The sequence below is a fragment of the Typopeltis vanoorti genome, chromosome 8, assembly GCF_054136105.1.
Source record: "Typopeltis vanoorti isolate ZY-2024b chromosome 8, IOZ_Tvanoo_1.0, whole genome shotgun sequence".
NCBI lineage: Eukaryota > Metazoa > Arthropoda > Arachnida > Uropygi > Thelyphonidae > Typopeltis > Typopeltis vanoorti.
Window position 1 is genome coordinate 125,498,649 of NC_143556.1, and position 23,420 is coordinate 125,522,068.

The 23,420-nt window shown below is 34.0% G+C and overlaps 1 protein-coding gene across 1 annotated transcript in view; it reads right to left on the reverse strand.

The window, feature by feature from the left end:
• Positions 1 to 23,420, reverse strand: part of LOC150104334 (atrial natriuretic peptide receptor 1-like) — a 282,793-nt gene that overhangs the window by 155,985 nt on the left and 103,388 nt on the right. Inside the window, exons 7-11 of the mRNA XM_090396460.1 lie at positions 15,483 to 15,564; positions 14,481 to 14,610; positions 12,399 to 12,473; positions 8,258 to 8,335; positions 1,709 to 1,813 (exon numbers count right to left, since the gene is read on the reverse strand). Coding sequence (XP_090252586.1) covers positions 1,709 to 1,813; positions 8,258 to 8,335; positions 12,399 to 12,473; positions 14,481 to 14,610; positions 15,483 to 15,564 — 470 coding nt within the window. The remainder of the gene's footprint in view (positions 1 to 1,708; positions 1,814 to 8,257; positions 8,336 to 12,398; positions 12,474 to 14,480; positions 14,611 to 15,482; positions 15,565 to 23,420) is intronic.

Consider the following 23,420-nt stretch of genomic DNA (forward strand, 5'->3'; position numbering starts at 1 on the left):
TAAGATGTGCACTCATCTAACCTGGTCGGCGATATTTTAAATATATTTGCCGAATTTAAAATGTGGTCACTTAAAACATTCAAAAGGGGAAATCAGGCAACTGCAAAGAGTTGTGTAATTCAAAATTATTATTCTTTCCAACTAATAGAAACTTTTCTGGAGTAGACGAATAGAAATAAAGAGGAAGAATGGAAACGAATCCGAAAAAAATTATAAAATTTCTAATTTGGTTTCTTTCGTACCCCTCTTGTACATCATGTTGAAGTTTTATTCTTTGGATGAATTTAGCAGATCAATAATAGAGTTTATGGGTTGGAAAATGCAGCCTATCCTTTCACGTATCATGGGGTGGTGAACTGTATAGGATTGTATTTAGGAAAATATTTTACTAAACTAATTTCCGAGTTTCTTAATTAGGATAATTTGCCTTTATTTCGCTATTCTGTAATGCTGTGATGCATTTGGTTGAGTTACGTATGAATAAAAAAAATAGCTAGCGGTTAAAAATTGCTTGGGGTGCTTATTAAATTTAGGAATTCCAAGCAAATTTTACCCTAGCTATTTTTTATTCAAGTAAACGTCTCTCGAAAACTTATTGGGTTACGTCATTTATGCGAGCAATTCACTGCCAATTCAAACGGATGGTTGCATCTCTGGTAGTTCTAAGATCCTCTATGAATCTATGCAAGCTTTGCAGTTTAAACGTAAAACAAATATTACAACCCCCCCCCCACACACAAAAGGTAGTTCAGTGTCATTCGGGCTCAAGACTTGATTTTCGGTAAGCTAGCCGGAGGTCAAATTATATAAATTCATTTTTTTAGAAAAAAATCATTAATGTCTTGTAAAGCGAGACTAAGATTATGTGGTATCAATGTTAAGCATTTGAACACCGTAAAATCCTTAGCAACTATTATGTTTTTATTTTATGTTTTACGCATAATAGTAAAGAGCTGGAATATTACATCTAATATTACTTTGAGAAACCATTATAAGATCTCTAAAGGCTTCCACAAGATGTCAGTAATATTTAGTTTAGTTAGTTAAGTACATTTATTGGGAAAAAAAATAAGATAAATAGGTAACAACAGTATCGACTTACTGGTTTTGAGTTTAAAGTTTCTCTCTCTTTGGGGTCTTTAATTCAGTACGGACTCCTTGATATATTTTTTATCCATGATTTATCGTCCTTTTTCAACAAATCTATGTCCAACTTTTTGTAGTTATGTTTGGTTTATTTCTCTCCAACAGAGAAATTACGAAAAATAGGCATTCAAAGAAGTTTGGGGGAGATTACATTTCAAGACTTGCATCATTTTTTTTTCACATTGCGTTTTTAACAGAGCATGCCGTTTCTGATATATTGATGCGTTCACATTTTGCTGTCAAGAAACACGCGAGCTGGTTTTTGTTGAACTATTACCACCTTAACACCAGCTAATTAGAATGAAGAATGATACGCATCTGGTTTTAAAACATCAGCATTAAAATGCTGGCTTTTGTTCGCTCCTTTGCATAAGCCTTATTAATTTATTTTTGGACTGCTCCATAAGAATATCCTGTAAGGTGTGTGTAAATTGTCAATTTTACATTTCGCCACATTTTATAAAACTGTTCTGAAATACAGTTAAATTTAAAATAAAAAAAAAATTGTCTTCGTGTGTAAATGTGTTTTTTTTTCCATCAGAGAATATACATTCTTTCTTACCTGAAGGCTACCTTTTGGACAATATTCAGTGACTAGACAACAGTTTGGAGGATCAATAACTGCGCCAATAAATCTCACTATGTGATCATTTTGGAGATCTTTCATCTATATTAAATAAAAAAGACAGCATTCAATAAATTTAGCATTATTTCAAATTTATTAAGATTTAAAAGATTAAATTTATTATTCCATATCAACCAATGTATACGCAATTGAAGCACAGGTATAAATCTTAAGCTTAGTCACTTAAAACTCTAGATATGATTCTTCAAATTTCAGTTACTCTTGATGTTGTAGAATATTTGAAAAGTGAAATCACAAGAACAGTTAAGGAAAATCGAACAAATATTCGTTTAATATTTCTACATAGACAAACGACATCAAGAGAAACCAAGCACTTTACTAGCATTCTTAACACTAAGAGTGATTATCTCAAAATATTTCCAATTTGACAACACGGAAACTTATCAAGCAGCAGGTTATCATTAATGATACAAATAATGAAATATATTGTAAAAAAATACTGCATTCCCCAAGATACATATGCCCAACAACGAATAAAAAAAATTCTGTTTCTAAACATTTTTCAAAGATATAATAATAAAACTTAATGCAATTTATGTTTTTTGTATGTGCAATCATTATGTTTATTTTATTTTTCTAAGGAATATGATACCTAATAAAGTTCAATTAATCAGGAATTAAGATATTTTTAATTTATTTTCAAATCATAAAATGTTAAAATAATCACCATGTACAATAAATCAACATGTACCGCCACGTATAATAATAAACGACCCTCTCAGCTAAAAGGTAAACAGATGAGAATCAATTTACACAAGAAAATAACTCGATGACGTACTTTATCACCTACTAAATAATATCAATCGACGAGTGATCATTCAATAAGGAGCGATCGCGTGAGAAAACTATTCTTAAATAATTCCAGCAGCACACTAAAGAAATATGCCAAAATATCTTCATGCACTAAAACTAGAACAAATCCTACTAAAGTTCCAAACACAAAATGGATAAAATTGGTCCGTCAGTGCATGCGCCCGAGAATAAGAAACATACCACATAATATGCAGCAATCACACGTTCGTTTGAAGGGAGGAAAAATAAAAGGCGAACATTCTAGTTAAAACACGAGATTACTTGAATTGCCACAATGGGCTTCTCTTAAACAGTGCATGGATGACTGCATTGTCAATTACGATCGTGAATTTTGTTCTACAAGTAGTATGTACTTCGACGAACAGAACAGAAATATTCAAAGGACAAACAGAAAGGTTGTTACATCAGACATTTAGCAACTATCTCGGTACACGTAAAACATTTTGGTCTTGGACTGTTACACTACAGTAGAGAGAGAAAGAGAGAGAAAGAGTGCAAAGGAGAGTCAAAAATGATATCAGGATTGTGGAATACAGATTATGAAGACAGATTGAGAATTTGTAGACTGCAGAGACTAGCAAACAGAAGAAATAGGAGGTGTGATATGATTGAGACTTACAAACTTCTAAAAGGTTTATACAGAATTTCAGTAAATGGAATTTTTCATTTTGTGGTGGATGAGGAAAGGACACGAAGGCATTCATGAAAATTGAAAATGAAAGCTGTCAAAAAGAGGATTAGGACTACATTTTTCTCTCATAGAGTAATGTGTGACTGGAATGGATTGCCATTGGATGCTGTATGTATGTGCAAGTATCGTGAGTGAATTCAGCGGACGTAACTTCTAAAGAAGCTACCTGCATTTGCCAGTCAGCGCGACTTCAAGAATTCAAGTTAAGCAGCTTTCAATACATACACGTTAAATACTTTAATTTCATTCTACAATATTTGAATAATTCTGGAGGCGAACTTGAAACAAGAATAACTGCAAAATGCATGTTATATATGAGCAGTGCAAAGTGAGATCAGTCAAATGAAATAGTCTGAAAAGCCAAATTTCCTATAAAAAGATCATGAGAACTGCTGAGAAATTTCTGAATAACCTGATGCAGCTTGATTTTAAGAAAATGGCAGATAAAAGCTACTCTTTTCTTAAAATGACTAGGAAGAAAATAAGAAATAAAAGATGACTAGGAAGAAAATAAGAAATCCCTTTTCATATATACATGAGAGAATAACACACACACACACACACACACACACACACACACACACACACACACACACACACACATATATATATATATATATATACACACACACACACACACACACACACACACACACATATATATATATATATATATAATATGAATTTGTGTATACATTTATCTCATATACATGAGGTTAATAGAACTGCTGATCATCCTCTTGTGTGCGTTATCTAATCTACAAATTGCATTCGCGAATATTTATCTTAGGTAAGAATTATATTCCGATATGAATGGGGGGGATACGTTTATCACCTTACCAGTATTTTACTGATCATAATTATCATCAAAATAACCATCATGTTCAATTACCTGTAAGTTATTTTGGTCAAGTTATTCAGTTTCACTAAGAAGTGTGCTTTGCTGAAAAATTCTTTCTGCAAATGAATTAAAAATTTAATGTTGGTGTAGTAAGATTTTCGGAAGCGTATACCGAATTTTAGGAGGAAAACGCAATGCTTATTCCATAGAATAAATAGCATTTTCAAATATTATTCGCTCCATGATATTTATCACACGTGTTAAAAGAATTTGCGAATTATACAAGTTCATGCATTATTTGTTGACCCAATAATCCTATTTTCAAATGAATTGTCCTGATATTTGTTTTTGTTTTTAAAAAAATAAAAAGTAAAGAAATAATCGTAAACAATCTTGCAATGTCTTTCGACTGTCATGTAGTGACAGCAGCAAATATCACAACCGTGCTGTAGGCAATTATGTTTTTTGCTATTTTTTTTATTAAAATGATCCAACTCGAACCAAAATGGAGTCAATTTTCTAAATACAGATTTTCTTGCATTAAGAGAGGAATAATTTCGAATCATTTTTCCAACGGTCCCGTTAGAGCTAGAAAAATATCTATATAAATATATTATACTCATGCTATTTCTGGACTATGTCTAAAATGTCATATATATATATATATATATATATATATATATATATATATATATATATATATATATACTGTGTATATATATATATATATCGATATTCAGTATTTTGGAATCCTTAGAAAATCGATTTTTTGGTACATGCGAACCATTTGCAGAAGCAAAAATAGTCAAAATACTTACAAATTATGCATACCAACAACCCCATGCTCACCGAATATAATATAAAAAGTTGGGTATGGAGATGTAACAAAAATATTAATGCAATTATGGTTTCACTATGGCCATTTTAAATTTGAAAGGCTTTTTAAACTAGTCGTAATTAAGCAGTAGCTAGAAATAATTATATTTAGTATTCAGGATATTCATTTAAATTATCTGATCACTTCATATATATTGAGAAAAACAATCAGTTCGAAATATTTTGCATGTTTCCTGATAGAAAAAATATGTTGTAACTTCGAAACCAAAATGGAATCGTGGATATATATATTACTACTTCATTCTAAATACCATTTTCATTAAATTCATTCAGTTGATGTCGAAGCCGTTTAGATCGTTTTAGCCTTATAGTCTATCCGGCATTAAATTTCAATCAAAATCCTTCAGACCAAAGTTCTGGAATAACTCGCATCTCGTACTATGTGATCAAAACTATCCGGTAATGCTCATCCTGCTCTCACTCTAATTTGAAAGGAATAGTATTGGTTAATCCACCCTATGCTGCTATATCAGCTTTCAATCTTCTGGGAATATTTTGCAATAGATTTTATTCGTTTCTGTGCTAATTCCATTCTTCCATAAAAGCATTAGTGAAGACGATCACTAATTTTGGATGATTCAGTTTGGATCGCATTTGGGATTCCATTTTCCATAGCTGTTCGGCATGGTTGAGATCAAGACTCTCTGCAGGCCTGTCAAGTTCAACACCCATCTTCTCAAACTATTTCTGCACAGACCTCGCTTTCTGGACCTGGGAATTTCCTGTGTTGACACAGGAAAGGGCCTTCACTGAAATGGTTGCCATAAAATTGGAAGCACAGAATTGTTAAGAATGTCTTCATAGGCCGCATAATTAAGATTCCCTGTCACTGAAACTATGGGTCTAGCCTAAACCATGAAAAACAGTTCACGGCCGTAATGATATTATATCCGTCGGCATTCATCATTCCAGACAACGCGTTTCTACTGCTCTAGACTCCAACAGCGACGAGTTGAAACACCACTCTGCCTGACTCATAGGTTGTAGGACTCTTGCTGTTGTTAGGCTTGTGTATGGCTCAATTGTCATCGATACTCATGTTCTTCAGAAGAGTTAAGGTAATGGTGGAGTTGCTTGCAGAGACATTTCGGAACTCGGTAGTGAATTCAACCGAGGACAGGTGAGATTTTCCGCTACATGCGACTCAGCACTTCCACTCTGTGATTTTATGTGGTATACCAGGTATGAATGTGTTGCTCCTAGACGTTTCCACTCCACAATAACCCATTTATAATTGGTCGTGGCAGCTGCAGGAGGGAAGAAATTTCCGGAAATGAGTTGTTGCAAATGTGATAAACGATAATGCCATATTGAAAGTCACTTAATCTTCAATAAGCCCATTTTACTTCTAATATTTGTATATGAAGATTGCAAGACTGTGTGCTTTTTTTTTATTTTTGTATAAGCCATTATGATGTATACGTCCAATGCTAAGAAGGAGCGTCCGGATATTTTTGATCAGACAATGCATGTATGCACAGCAAAGAAATATATCCAGTACTTTTTCAATATGCTGCTGCACGTTTTATTAATGAGTATACTCTTCTGTTATCCTGATTTTATTTTTTATATGTAATCATTTAATATGATTTATAATCACAGCGTACGAGCGTTGCTGTTATCTACTTACGTATTCTTTCCTACATGCACACTCTAACTGATCGTTTCGCTGCCTTGCCTTACAGGCACACAAATATTTCATCAATGTGTGCTTGTAAATATTCATTAGAGATTTCCGACGAGATTAGATTCATTCAGATTTCGATTTTCTGAATCTTTTGTCTTCATAGGATGAAGACAAAAAGACATTTCTACTTGGGTCAATATTAGTTCAATGACTGATTCAAGAAAACAATTTCCAGTTTTCTTATAATAATGCGCCATGCAATTTTCATACTGTCTTTCTTCCGATGTTCAATTTTAAAATATGAAGGCAACTTTATAAAAATTTGGATATATTGGAGAGAGTACAAAGTTAAAAATGATATCAGGATTACGTAATACTGATTATGAAGACAGATTGAAATTTTGTAGAGTGTTTCTATGCGCAAAGTGATAAATATACATATACAGTATGACATTAAAAGGTACATATTCCTTTGCGTGATTTTTATAGCGATCCCGAACATCAGTGGTAAAATAACTATAATACATCTTCGTAAGCAGGCATATCATGGAATAATGAAGTGGATGCATTTTCTACTTGAAATCTTTAAGTAAGCAAGGAAATAGTGGTATCTTCCTACTATCAGTTGGAAGCCGAATTTCATTTTTGAAAATACCCCCCCCCCCCACACACACATACACACACCTCACAAAAACATTGCATATATCCGAAATAAAATAGCCGTTTCTCTTAACATTTTTCTAGGTATTCCGATTCAAATTCTATTTTAGGTATATTATAAGTCAGTTTTAATATTATAAGTCATATTATAAGTATATTATAAGTTTTGGTAAATAATTGTCAATGTATATCAAGGTGTATCATGAGAAGCTATTTACGCAATTTTAATCTGAATTCTACCCACGGCAGGTAGTTGTCCTAGTATTTTAGTGTTAGTACTGATTGGGCTAAAGATTAGATATTCTACTAACCTGATGCAAGAAGGGGAGCAGAACATGGCATTTCATTCGATTCACTTCAAGCTTTCAAAAATGTGGGTATTGATCTCACAGAATCTAACTTCCGTATAAAGATATTAACTAGATATAAACCATAATGGATACTGAATGTCCACTATGGGATTCCAAACCCGTTTGTAGGGTGACGAGTTACCCAGACCACCCAGCCAACGTGGCCTGAACTATAATTAATCGTATAAATATATAATGATATTATATATTCATAAGGGAAAACTGAATGAACCTTAATAGATACGGTTTTCCTTATTATCTGATTTGAGTTCTTGAGATAAAGAATGTTATTTTTAATTAATGCACGGCTCAGAGATATTCCATTAAGACGCATGTGATAAGTCAGAAAGCGTGAAAATGAACTCAATTTTAGAAAATGTTGAAAATAATTTCAAGTTATTTTCAACAGTTCTGACTAATGCTTATTTTTTTATTTTATACAAAGTATCTACGAGTTATATGATCGTTTCATGCATAGCAGATTACATGTTTTTCTATTTTTCAACACAAACACATAAATGCAGTTCTCAAAACAGTCTCAGATTTTATTTTAAACCTTATTAGAAAAAGTGATGTAATACTTTACCCTTTTCAGCTCCAATAACAGCTGTCTGGTGATATCGATCCTCGTTTTATGGACCTGCTTTATGGCAACTACCATCCCCTGGAAGAAATAAATCGCACTCTTACTTCAGCACCACATTGCAGTTCCAAATTACTTCTGGAAGTGAATTCTTCAGCATTTAAGATATTAATTAAATTAATGCTTGTACGCAATTGGAATTTCGTTAATGTCTTTCTCATTAAATACGTAAATAATTAACTCAAGCAGGAATGAAGTGCAAAAGACTGGTGTCACTGTATTAGTTTACAATTACATGAGCACTTAAAACTTTCTTATATTAAAAATAAAATGAAAAATAATCACAACGCATTATCCAAATTATTTTTACAATTTTTGATGGCAAATATATCCTAAGAGCAATTACGGGAAGTGATTGCCTCTATACCTAATTATATCCGGAATACATACTGCCATGTAATTTAAAAATTGACTTTTTTTGTGATTTTATTTGAATTCCAATCACAGAAGTTTATAAACTCATCGGAAATTAGCATAGTAGATGTGCTAAGGGTTAAAGTATCCATAAAATCAAAACATCGCCCTTTATCATGCTAATTCAATCCTCCTATAGGTTGGGGGAATGAAATCTAAATGTGAGATTAAATTTATCTCCCACTTAACGGCATTCGTGAACATCTATGACCTCACTGAGATCGAACCAATGACTATTACTGATAGGCACGATCTAGCAGTCCAACCAGGCTATCTTTAATGTACAATTAATTCTAAGAATAGAATACTCTAATTTACGGAACATTTTACAGAATAAAGGAAATATAAATAACAAAATCATAAGTGTTTTCACTTAAAATATAATGGTATTTCCAGAAACCTTTGTTCATGTTGCTTCAGTTTTACACTTAGAAATATGATCAACAAGCTTGAATACTTTGGCAACCTAGTTTAAAAGAGTAGATTAAATAAAATTTAAAAAACGTATGTACATTTAAAGTTGTAATTATATTTCACTGTTATTATGCTGTGATACTTATTTATAATAACGCAATTATTTTGGATAATTAAGTTAATTGCATAGTTTAATTATTTTTAGACCAAATCAAAATTGTATATAGTTGTGATTAGTTTACACGAAAGAAGGAGAAACTGAATTGAAAATGAGGTTGAAACTAGTTAAACGTGAATTACAAACTATAGCATACGTTCTAGTGGACCATCCACACACAATAATCATTGTGAATGACAAATCTAAAACATTAAGCCCTTTTACGGTGTGTCAGTCCGTTTCGTAGCTAAACGTCATCACTACCCATTCTTTCTCTACCAACAATTTTCTGTCCACCATTGGACGAAGACTTCACTCGAATAGTACATTCGGTTGATGATTATGAGGATATCAGTAATTTCGAGCACAGCACCTTCCTGACTATCCATAAGAATGTCTTTTAATATTAGCCTATTTCCATGTACTTTCCAATTGTATCTCCACTTGATTTGGTAGAGAGGGGAAGCTAGCATGACATCGGAGCTCGCGGTATCTCTCAGATACAATTTACTATCAAATATCTTTCAACTCCATCATTCTCATCATCGGACTCGAGTAACAAAATCGCTTAATCTCTTCAACATCTGATGGATTATCCAATCGATATATTTTTCCAGCCATTTTCAACGGTCAATTAAAAAAAAAAAAAAACTAAACCAATACTATACTGACATAGGAGGTCGCGGTATCTCTCAGATACACCTTTACATAAGACGTGTTAAACCAAAACTGACCGTATAAACAGTGTTTAATAATATTTTTATGTGACACCTCCAGGTAGTCCAAATACTCAACGAAGGAGACTGTGCCAAGAGCATCGAACGATTGAACCCTCCAACTACTAACCGCGCTCAAGCTTAACTTTTTGCGTGAGCCATTAGTAGCAGAGGCTCTACCATGCGAAGCTACTCATGACCTCCAGGCTATACACTGTATATGTGTAAGAATATTTATATTAAGCAATTTTTTTGTATCTGTCAGATCAGCCGCGACCTCCGCAGGGTTAAGAGCCTGTGCGCTCTGATTACTCATATTCATTAATTAATTATATATGAAATTGACACAATAGCAGCACAGGAGACAAATGAAAACGCAATGTGAAAAAACACTCTCCTACTACTTTATGCCAGAGACAACTAAGGTAGACATGAGGTGGAAATAAACTGAATCTCTCTGAATTTGAAGCATTTAGTGAAAGAATAAGCAAATTATGAAAAATAAATAAATAGCGAACGCTCATGATCGCTTTTATTGATGCACAGGAAACATAGAAAGTTCAGAAGATTGATGGGTTCTCTGAAAAACAGGAACTCATCCTCTCAAATTACCAGAGATATAATTATCAGATTAGAATATTTCAGTACCAAACTGGAAAGTAAGAAATATATAAAAAATAGTGCAAACAAAGCCATCACGAGAAACCAAATACGGTCGAAGAGGAATATTCAACTTTGCCGCATCCTGAAATCTAGTAATTAGTATCAACGAATTTGAGAAAAAAAATGTGTATGCATAGAAATCATCCGATGACTATACATTTTACTAAATTGGCCATCATGTTCGCAATAGTGATTGCAATTGCATCCAGAATATCCTAATTACAGAGAAGTTGAAATAATGATCATTTTTTTGAAATGACGTAATCCTTAGGATACAATTCAATAGTAAAAATTTTTTTGCAATACACATGAATTAGCGGAAATTAAATATCAACAAACTGGACAAATAGGAGAGAAAAGAAAATGCGAGATTGAATTAAAATAAAAATTTCAAGATAAGTAACCGAAGGTTATTAAATTATTGAAAACAACTGGAATAAATATCGAGAATGATTTGAGGTAACAGAAAAACAAAATCGACTGGAATCCAAAGCAAAAGATAGCCAAAAATGATTTAGCGAATAGTGCGACCTGGTAGTAATGAAAACGAAGGAAGATAGAAGAAGAAAAATGAAATAATGGGCATAATATCCCATTTGATATTCGTGATAAGAAGAGAGCAGCAACAGACCCAATAAAATAATCAGACTAAAAAAAATTACATGAAAAGAATAGATACAGAAACAATTTACAAAAAAATAAAGGAATAGGATCCTTTAAATGGGAGTCAGAAAAAAAATCGTTTCATTAGCTGAAGAAAACAAGACAAACAGAATTTCGTAGACGCAAGTCCATTTCAGATTTTTACACTACGATAAATTTAAAGAAATATTGAATATAATCAGTCTATCGACTGCCTTCAATTATAATCACACTGAAAGAATTTTTGAGTATTCAATAAAGTTTGAATACTTAATATGGTACTGAATTCAATCAATATTTGTAAAATTGACATCCGAATATTGGCTAACTGAATTAGATCTGAACTTTCACTAATGAGACAGAAGATACAAGAAAATGACCTTAGAGACATCCTATGCGACTTAGCTTTAAAAAAATCTTTTAGATTCTGAAAAATATTAAAAATATCGACCAGCATAAAATCGAATATTTAAAATATCATGAAAGAACAATGCAATAACTCCAACGTCAATTAGATTTTATCATTCACCACATAATTTATAATTTTCCAAAATTATCCAACACACAATACTGAAACAGAAAAAACAGTCTTGAGACCTGTCGTTTTAAATGGGACAGAAACCTGGACCACAGCAGCCAACGTGAAAAATCTTTACCGATCTCTTTGAAAATCAAATCCTCAGAAAAGTCTTAGGCCTCGTAAGAGAACACAGCTTGAGAAAACGGATGAAGCGAAGACATAATCAACAGTTATAAAAGCTCCTGCGTGAGGGAGTCCGAGCCCACTTATGTAAACTGCATTATGTAGACTGGTGGTCGCTGTGTGGTACACATGTTTCGGAATTCTTTTTTTTTTACTCTCACATTGCTTGCCACTTCTTTAATTGAAATCATCACTAACGAAGAAAGTCATCAATAAATAAATGTAGCTGCACTGCGGCATTATAGATTTGGAAACCTCATGTGTGTTGTGCAGTTATGTAAGTAACACTTAATAAAATTGCTTTTTCGTTCCTTCAGTTCAATAAAGCGATAGAAATTTAATTCTTCTACAGGTAACAGAAGCATAGTAACGTACCTTGTAATATCCGGCATTCACAAAAATTTGACGGTTCATATTTCCAAGCGCCATCGTCTCAGCTGAGTAAGAACTCTGAAAATAAAAAATACTCGAAAATTCAGATAATTTCTTGATAATTCACTGACAAAAATATCTGGAATAAAATGGGAAAAATCTATATATACAAGTTAATATCTGTTTATTTGCACCATTCGAATCCGCACGACTACAGCAAGTATATCTTTCATTACCTTTATTTCTAAACAGAGAGAGACGCATTAAATGTGTTTGTTAGCAGAATTTCATTTTTATAGGTTTTGCAAATGTGCATTAAGTCTCGTGCATATATAATTATATATGCATGCCATAGAAGGGGGAATAAAATTATTTTAGCAAAGTTTCAATTAAATGAACAAGCAGAGGAAAGCTATTAAAATGAAGTTCAGTTGCAAGCCTTGTAAACTGCTGAGGCTGCTATTTATTTTATACTTTCTTTTTAATAATGCTGTTTCACTAACTTATTATGTTCAATAAATATTCAATGAGCAGCACTGTGTATATTGAAAAAATGCGGCCTTGTTGACTTAATGGATACTTTCCACTTTTCCATCTAAATGGTCTGAAAGAGGGCAACTCAGGTTTCATGGCGCAATATATATTTATGCTCACCGTCTCTATTAATCAAAGCCTTCAGGCATGAAAAAGTTCCATGTTTAGTTTTTAAAATGTAACCTCCAGTTTATTTAGTGTGGGTGAAATTCTCATTAAACAAAGTATCCCAACTGCAACCAGATACCATGGATTTTTTTTTTTTTTTTTTTTTTGCAAGTTAGTCTTTTTGAAATGATTTTCTGCAGCTATTGTTAAAAACGTTTCTTTGTTTATTTCTTTAATAGAAAACTGTATTACTGAATCAACAAAACCAAAATGTTGAGTTTCCTGTTTGAATATGAGGAAACAGATTGTCTTAATCAGAACTTTAAAAATAAATGAATAAATATGACGTTACAGACCAGTGAAAGAAATACTAAAATGGCATCAAATTTCAACCCTGGCAAAACTCATCTAAGCAAAACTACTAAGGAAGTAGAAAGGCTTTTCATTTGAAAGTGTTGAAATTTTATCCCACAAGCAGGTAAATCAGTCTAGAACAACATCTTAGTTTGATTTGGCGGTAATTCAAAGCCACACTAACATAGCTCTAATATGTATTTAATTATTTTCTTTAAAAAAACGGAACTAAGTTTCGAAGGGGCAATGTGTGTAGTGAATTAATAGATGATTCGTTTTTAATGGGATATTCTTTATGCGGTCCAACCACTTAATAAGTGGTTTGACCACAAAACAATAAACCTTTTCTTTTTTTTTTTTTTATTCCCAAGGTTCAGTTTTCAAGATTACTCTTGGAGTAATCGAGGAAGCGTATCAACTTACAGTTTGTATAAAACGGTCATTATTATACTCCCTGAAGTGCAAATCCAAGACATTTTGCAGCTGAATGAATGGCCATGTAAATCGGTATCTAAAACACATTTTGTTCAACCAGCTTTTCAGTTTTCATCAGATGCTAAGGAAGTTCTTGCATTAGAACGGCATATGGATACCCGGTTGTGGGCGTGGCTTAAGCAGAGGAAACCGAAATAATTGGCACGCGATGTCTTGCTACATTAGTTGCCTCTGACAAGTGGGATTTTCTTCCATCGAGTTAATAAGTAAGTAATCCAATGTCTTAGCAGTTGTAGAAGCCGCAATCAATCACAAAACAATAAAGACTAAGGGAATAGTCCAATGTGATGGATCCTCCTTTTAAAGAATAAATAATTAAAACGATAGTTTTTTAAGCTGTCCATAAGTCTCCGACGTGAAAAGGATTGTGGGATGTATGTTCACAGCCTGATTAAGCTGCTATATAGCAATCCATTTGATACTTTCCTAACTGGTGGGAAACAATTAACTTTTAAATCAAAGGATCCAATATGCGAGATAAAAGTGGCACAAAAATATGAAAATGAATATTTGAAGAATATTTCACATTTGAAGATGTGAAATATTTCGTGTTATTTAATAACTCAAATCTTCATGATTTATTCTAATACTTACGGGTATGCTAATTCGAGTTAAACTAATTCTCGATCCGAGACGCTTTCTTTGTCCAACTGGAGATGTGATGATATCCTCATATTTTATTTTCCACGTCATGGATGCTAATTCCGCTTCTAATTTGAAATGCCTGAAAATAAGCGAAACGCATAAATACGAAGGTTTCTGTGGTTTAGTAGTTTTTCAGTTAATTTACTGTGATTGTTTATGGTCTGTGTTTAGAAACGTGTAGTCTCAGTACCGAAAAATTAATCGAAGCGAAATGAGTCTTCAAATAGCAATAAAACGATCTACTTTTTAAATTAATACAAAACAGAATATTTTATACCTACCATGTTAAAATAATTTCAATTAAATTTAAAAAAAAAGAAACAAAAGAAAAGAAAACAGAGTGTGAGAAAAACTTTATACTTAATCTCAGCTCTAATCTGAATAGTTATTAGCATTTTCATTACTTCAGCATTCGGCTGTGACAAACATAGTAATTATTATCTTGTATCTCAATCTCTATATCGTCGAGTCTTAATGAAATATCGGAAAAAGCTAAATTTAAAAGCAATAATTAGCAGCAAAATTTTGTCTGTGTCCGTATAAATAAAATATTCATTTTATCAGTAAACAGCAATCCAAAAAAACTCAGAATATTCAAAAAGAATTAAAAGGAAGACGATGAAACTTTAATTAGCATTCAAATATAACGTTGGTGTACAGCGAAAGAGATTTCCCAACTGCGCTTTTTCTTCGTCTAACTGGAGATTAATGTAGTTTGTTGAGATGTAGCGTGTATTATTGGTTGGGAAACATTTCTTTCCTGAAGCAAAGCAAACTTACAACAATTTTCGTATTGCTATATTGCATCTATCATTAAACCTTGATGAAGCAGTCACACGGAAGTAATTAAGGTATCATTAGAAATGCTTTTGATTTTTTGAAAATGTGTATCGTAAATAGCTCTCATCATCTTAATTAGCTTAAACGCAATCATCATAAGAGCAGACTTACCTATACGTAAAGAAAGACATCACTGAAAGAAAAACCACCACAGCCGACAGCACAGCACTGGCGATTGCATATTGAGGAACTTCTAGAGAAGAAATAATAAGCTTTTTATAGAATATCATTAACTAATAATTATTACAAAATGCAAATCCAGCAATAGGAGAATTTTTCGAAGCGTATTTTTATGTACATTATGTTTGGCAATTGTAGAAAACTTCGGTTTTATTAAACATTTTCAGCAATCATCCGGCATTTACTTCGATATAGTTTGGTTCCATGATAACTATGAATATATAATTTCATTATCGCAGCATCTAGGAGAGAGTTCTACAGAATCTGAGAAGCGTCTATTGTTATGACTTGTCATTGCCATAGTTTAGAAATCTCAATGCAGATGATCACCTTTCAGATAGTTTATTTACATTTAAGGCTTAATCTACCTAAAATAGCACAAATAACTCTCAGGGATGACCAGCATAGCTAATCAAATGTTGATTCGTTTCCTTAAACTCGTTCCCTGATGTTTCAAATCATCGTCTGAAAATATTCCGTTCGTTCATTTTCATTCACCATTTTGGTCTGTAAAACAATGCACAATATTGAAATATATCCGTTCAACGGATATATTTCAATATTGTACCTTCTCTATCAGTTTTAAATCTTATATTGTTGTTGTTTTGACATAACTGCCGAAAAAACTAACGTTGTAGGTGTATTTTCCCCTCCATCCAATGGTAGGTTGAGAATTAATGCATACTAGGGAATTATTATAAAACAAGGTGGTTTCCCGTTGCTATTTATGCCTAATAGTATCGCCATGTGCGGATGAGTTTACTCCGGCCAGTTAACTTGTTTAATGGATGAAATGACTGAGTTTCAGGTAGAAAACCTTTCACCTCATTATGAGATCGCCTATCTTTCGAATAAAAGCCCCTGATAAAGGTTCTTCCCCTTTATGTATGAAATTCAAATATAGGTCTTTCAAACCAAAGGGCTCTGTCTGAGCTATGAAGGCTCTAAGGTTCTGTGGCCAGTGCTAAAATGCAAAGTGCTCTTTATGTTTCAGGTTTTGCTGGGGAAAAATGCTATCCTCATATGAGACTGGACAACTCACCTTTAGATGAATGAAAAAACAGAATCTCTTATATTTTTCCCATCCTAGTCAGGATTCGAACTAATAGGTTTTTTCAAATATGGGGGTCTTCGATACTAACTGAGCTCAGAAGAAGTTAACTTACAGTCGTTCACCTTCTCCTCAGCCAAAATCTCTTGAAATCAGTCATTCCTAAAGTGAATGTTTCTCCTTCCCCCGCCAAAACCCAGCTAACGACATCTACTGTCGATCGCCTAACCATTATTGGCGAGACTTTCTAGGGCCATTTTCATTCATTCCTTCCCTTTCTCATCCGTCCTTTAGGACGGGTTGAGGACCCTAATGAGGGGTTTACGATGAATTAATGTAGCCGGCTCGTCACTCATCTTCTGCATCCCCTGAGGGCAAGTATTTATGACGGTAGTCCGTGTGTGTTCAAGGGATATGTCTGCCTGTTCAGAGGGACGAAAACCGGAGTTCTGGGTAGAAAACCCCTACCTCTGTATGAGACCCGCTAACTCTCCTTTAGTCGAAAAAGACCAGATAAATGTTCCTCACGTAATCGATGGGCATCGAACCCATGTCTTTCCGACCAAAGCAATGCAGAATTATCTGCATTACCTTTGTAATGTGTCTCCAAATTCCTTGCTTTCTTCACATCTAACATTCCATTCCTACTCATATAGCACACTGCATTACATCGCCTCAGTCCGAAGTGCAAACCCTTATCTTCTCGACATTGAAGATGCCTGCAATATTTTGCTAGTCTGTGTAGATCATCATGATGGGAAACAGTTACTTTTTATAACACCTGTGAATTTAACATTGCCTACTACAAATGAATTTCTCCCTTTTTAAACTGTGTTGTTGTCAAAGGGGAGCAGTAGCAACCTCCGCAATAAATCCTGCCGCGCTTCACCAGTCACTGTGGGACACTGCTTCCCACATACCCAGATCCCTCTCCATGTAAACAAGCTCCAATCTACCCGTGCAGTTTAAATATTAACTTTTCATGCAGAATTTTGTCGTATAACCTATTCTCCTATCCAGAATCACGTTTACTTGGAAAATGTAATGAACTTATTAAATCAAGACCTTTCTTTAACAAATTCATTCTCCGATCAGTTTAAATTGGTATTCAGATCCTGATCAACATCCTGAATATTTCATTACAGGACCGCGCAATAATTCTGTTCTGGAACCTCTGTGTCTACTGCTGTACCATATTTCCTTCGTTTTCCCCCTCTGGGGATGTTTCTATCATTAAAATTTTCATTGAGTAACTAAACCAGTGACAGTCAATATTTTAGTGCAGTATCTTACAATACATAGCGATCGCTTCTGAAATCATTGCTTGGTATAGTTTCTTCCCTGCAGCCTTCATATTGGAACGATATAAAGAAAGAGAATGAATACGTCATACCCAGTAAAAAGAATTCTACACATCACAGTTTCTTCCCTGATATCCTTCAGAAATGTATATTAAATTACTACTTTCTAGTTCCTAAAATGAAAACTTTCTAATATTCCATTATAACGGAATATTTTAAAATTCAGATACAATTTTAGAGTAATATATATCGGGATCGTGCTAAAAGCAACTTCCTTAGTTGAAAACGTTATCAACTAAGAATGCAATCTAGCAAATCACGTGTACAGTATATATCTTGAACATATGATATAAATAAAATTGTATAAGCGGTTTCTGTTTAAGGCTCAATTAGAATACGTTTTATTCAATTATTGATTTAGAAGTGATATAAGGCCTACAAGGTGTCCATATATTGTACATCTCGCTAGCAACTCTTCCTTTTGCCTCTCGATATTTAAAGGAACTCTTTTATTTACCTATGGCTAACACCCAATATTTCCTTCTTTAATCATCTTTAATACAAAGAACGCTTTCAATAATTCTTTACGAGATTTAAAGATTTGGATCCAATTCTTTTCCCCCAAAAGGAAATGGACTACCACGCAGTGTTTTTATTTGTTCTTTGAGGCAACATCTTGAATTGCAATGAAAATAGTAGATCTTTATCAGCTCAATCGATGAAAGGTTTCAGAGGTTAAACGAATTTCTAACTTACCCACTAGAGTATCCAATAATCCACTTCACTCACCCAATATCTTAAGCCACCACTTAACCAGTTATTCTGATAAATACGCTATAGATGTCATTTATCCTCTTGCTAATTCAGACCATAACCATATCAAAGTCTTCAGAACGCCTTCATCCAGCTACTCTCATATGGCACTATGATTAGGCCAATTGGAATAATCTGCTAAGGTTCTACTACTTATTTCCTTAAAGTGTTCATTGTTTACTCTTCTAACTAAGACACCTCCTACAACGGAATAAATGAAATAATCCTCCTGGAATGGATGCAATCGCTCGCTCGCTCATTCAGCACAAAAGTACAGACTACATCGTAACCTTTCATTTCCAACTGTGGGAAGTTCAAGAAAAGAATTATAATCACAAGTAATTTGAAACACATGAATAAAGACCATAAGCCAATCCAAATTCGAAATTAACAAGTCCAAAACACTTGTCTCTTACTCAAACGGCATTAAAGAATTTCAGAACGGCGCAAAGCAATTGGCCACAACTTTTGCCAATCTTGTTTCTAACAATCTCAGTATCCAGGTGGAAACATTGCAACATCAGAACACCAAGAACAACAGACCAAATTACTGGATCATTTTCCTCTAATTCCTACACCGATGACCAAAACATTAAAAAGTTCACACTGAATTTCTTCTCTGGTCTTTTTCCAAAAGAAACTATCTTGAATACAAACAAGGTTTCTAGTCCTTAAACCAAACCTATTCTCTTACGTTAGAACCCGTTCTGTATCATCTCAAGACGTGTATTAAAAATTGTAAACAATCTTTCAAATTCATCTAATATCTGCCTTTCACATTATGGATACGTACCTATTTCAATACAATCACAAGCAAAGGAGGAAAAAAAACAGCCCTCATCCTCGCCTCAGATTGGGATGACCTATCGAAAATAACTAAGTAAATCATCAATAATCAACATTTATCACCTATCATCATTTAAGCAAATACTACCAATATAGATTCCGTAATTTCAAAGCAATTTTATCCTTATGCAACTTCACCCATCAATGAATCCAAGCTTCAGAAGGGTTTATTGAAACCCAGGTAGTTGCTCTAAGTATCCCAAGACGTTCAATTCGGGTCTGAGACAAAGGACTACTTACCAAATTATCGTCATAGTCTACTGCCAGTTCTGTGCAAATTAATTGCCAATTTCCTCTCTAGTTGTTCACTGCATGTCATGTTGGATGACATCCTTTCTTCATATTTTCCCATCAATGATGGGGTACTAAGAACTGTGTTGTTTTATCCACACTTTCTTCTATTCATAACTGAGCTATCACTAACCAGAAATCCTATGCAGTTTAGCCGACGAAAGTATACTTCGATCTTCTTTGACAATCCTTTCGGTCCCCATATATCCAAAACTAAAAGATCTTCCATAATAACTGAATTGAACACCGATAATGCTGTATTTCAGTGGAATGAAAATAACCTTATGAACTTCATTGCCGCCGAAACAATCCTCCTTTATTTCAAGAATGATCGGATGTAACCTCCTTTCCTCTCATCGTTAATATCCAGATCTCAATGCAATATCAGACACCATATTCTTCTAGTACTAACACCTCTAGCCTCCACCTGAAACGGATATCACGTGTCTAGCTTTCTCTGCATCCAAAAAACTAGGTGTTCCTTTCTACTCCACGAAAACATTATTTCCCACCTGTCTTTTATAACACGGTATATGATCCGCAGTGGCCCACTTTAGAATATTGTTCTTACAAATGGGATAGATGCACCGAAAAACCTCTAAAATGATTTGTCCAAAAGAAGTTAATTAGTTAATTATTGACTTCTCTTAGAGACTATCAACTCCAGCCACCCATTCCACTGTTCGCTTTGTGCTTCTTCTACAAGTAGATTCACAGGTCCCCTTCAGGCGAAGTGATCGACAGCATTCCTTCACTTTTACTTAAACAGATGAATACACAAGCAAATGCTATTCGACATTCAGTCCAGCTCCAATCAAAACATATGAAGGAAGCTCAGTTTTACAGCTCTCTCTCTCTCAGCTCATCTAGATACATGTGATCCAGGACAATCAAAGAATGATGCTCTACTCATGTCACTTCACCCATCAATGAATCCAAACTTCAGAAGTGTTTATTGAAACCCATGTAGTTGCTCTAAGTATCCGAAGATGTCCAATTCGGGTCTGAGACAAAGGACTACTTACCGAATTATCGTCATAGTCTACATATATGTTGACTTGAATTCCGCAGTAGTGACTTTCATTCAATCAACATTACAGCACACGAGAAAGTATAACTTTTTGTGTTTTAATTTAAAACATTTTAATATCAAAAAATATTAAAGTTATTAGGCTTAACTCTTTTGTGTATTGGGCATACTCTGTAGCCTCAGATGAAATAATATTAGTTATTTCAGTGGAAAATAGCGTAATATAATATCACTTCTCAACTTATAGCAATGACATTTGTTTATCGACATTAAAGCTCATTAAGAGGACATTTGAAGGCCATGTTATGCAATCGAACATATTGCTGTAAACAAAAAATAATAATAAACAAGGAAAAGTGAATGTATCTTGCAATATCGAACTTCGATATAATTTTGTGTTTTATACGAACCTAAATTGTAGCATATTGATTTTGCTATTTAACACACTAAGCTCTAGTTTCTATGAGTATTGTGATGCTGACAAAAGACAAAAATTCTTGCGCAGTCACTAGTTACCCCAAAACACATTAATGATTAATGTATAAAACTAATATCACAGTCATTCAAGTCAATTCAAATTTTGCTTTTAAACTATCGTTCTATTGAAAAAGATCAAAAACTTCAATGATCTAGCAATTAGAAATAAGCAAATCCTGCTACCATCGATCTATAAACTTTCCTTCTTGTAACGAAGCTAATTATGCAGTTCAATGATGTCTCCAAGAATCTACTGCATACCTTATTACAATTGTGTAAGTACCAAAAAGTTGGGATTTACACAATTCCAACTTGTCGAATAAGATATCAAGCCATGACTCGGCAAAGAGAATGCTGAAGGAATTCTTCTAACCTGAGATATTTCTTTTCAAACAGCTCCTATTTATTTTGCCCTGGAGGGTTGGGAAATAGTTCCTCCAAACAGACTATTTTCTAGTCACTACTTCAGAATTAACACCTTCCTTTTCTTGCTACATATAAATTTCGACTTAAGTTAGTATCTAAACCAAAATTTCAATCTTATAAATCATTAATAGAAATTACAGCATCATAAAAATGTTCGGGAGAAAGAGTTACTTATCACAATGCTGAACAGAACTTACTCTCGGGTTAACAATCAGGCAGACCAAACTAAATGGACTCATTTGCATAATGATGAACCACGTTTATTATATATCCAATAATAGAAACTGCTTAAATTACATTGATCTAATGTAATCTGAAAACTTCAGTTGTATTTATTGGGAAACCTTTTTCATCATCATTATTTTCATAGATAACGTATTGTTAATAATTATGTAATTACGTAATTAATTACTTGATAACAGCATTATTTATTTATTTATTTATGAAGAAAAATACTGCTGCGAATAAATTTTATTTTAAATAGTATTCAGGAAAATAAATTCTTGCAATTGTTAAGGTATTTAGTTGAAAGGCTTCAATTTGGTATACGTAACATTTTAAAAATGGAAGATATTATGGATCCATTCATATTTTCGAATCGCCTATTGGAACAAAAGTTTAAACACTTAAGTTCTTTCTATGTTGGCTATAATAATAATAATGGATCCAATAATATCCGCCATTTTAATAAAGTTTTGCATTCTTCTTCTTCTGCAGCTTCTCCCACTTAAGTGGGGTCATCACTGTTGATGATGAGTCTCCTCCACATCCTCCTGTCTTGGGCTGTCACTACATCCAAGTTCTTCATCCTCAAGTCCTCTTCTACCAGCTCCCTCCATCTCTTCTTTGGCCGCCCAGGCTTCCTCCTTCCTTGCACATCCATCTTCATGACCCTTCTTCCCACATATTCGTTCTCCCTCCTCATCACATGACCAAACCATCTCAACCTTATCTGTTGTATCTTCGCTCCTAATTTCGTAACTTTCACTGTGCCCCTCACATAGTCATTTCTCAGACGATCCTTTCTGGTCTACACAGCACATCCACTTAAGCATTCTCATCTCTGCTACTTCCATCCTGCTGATGTTATTTTTCCTAAGGGCCACAGTTTCTGTAGCATATGTCATAGCTGGCCTCACTACGGTCATATAGATTTTGCCTTTCATATTGATCGGCACCCTCTTATCGCATAACACTCCAGCCATCTCCCTCCAGTTTCTCCAACCCGCTTGTATCCTGCATCCCACTTCCTCCTCAGCTCCTCCATCACAATATTAAACAGAAACGGACTTAATGCTGACCCTTGATGCAAGCCAACTGTTACTTGAAAACTTTCTGTCTGTCCCAGACAGGTCCGAACACTTGTCTTCACATTTCTGTACATCTCCCGCACCAACCTGACATATTTCTCCGGAACCTTCTTCTCCCTCAGACACCTCCAGACTTCTTCCCTTGGCACTCTATCGTATGCTTTCTCCAGATCAATAAACGCCAGATGTAGCTCCCGTTGTTTCTCTCGAAACGTTTCCATCATCTGCTGTAACCCAAAGATAGCATCTGTTGTTGATCTACCAGGCATGAAGCTATATTGTTCCTTTGCAATCTCCACCTCCTTCCTCAATCTTCCTTTCTAG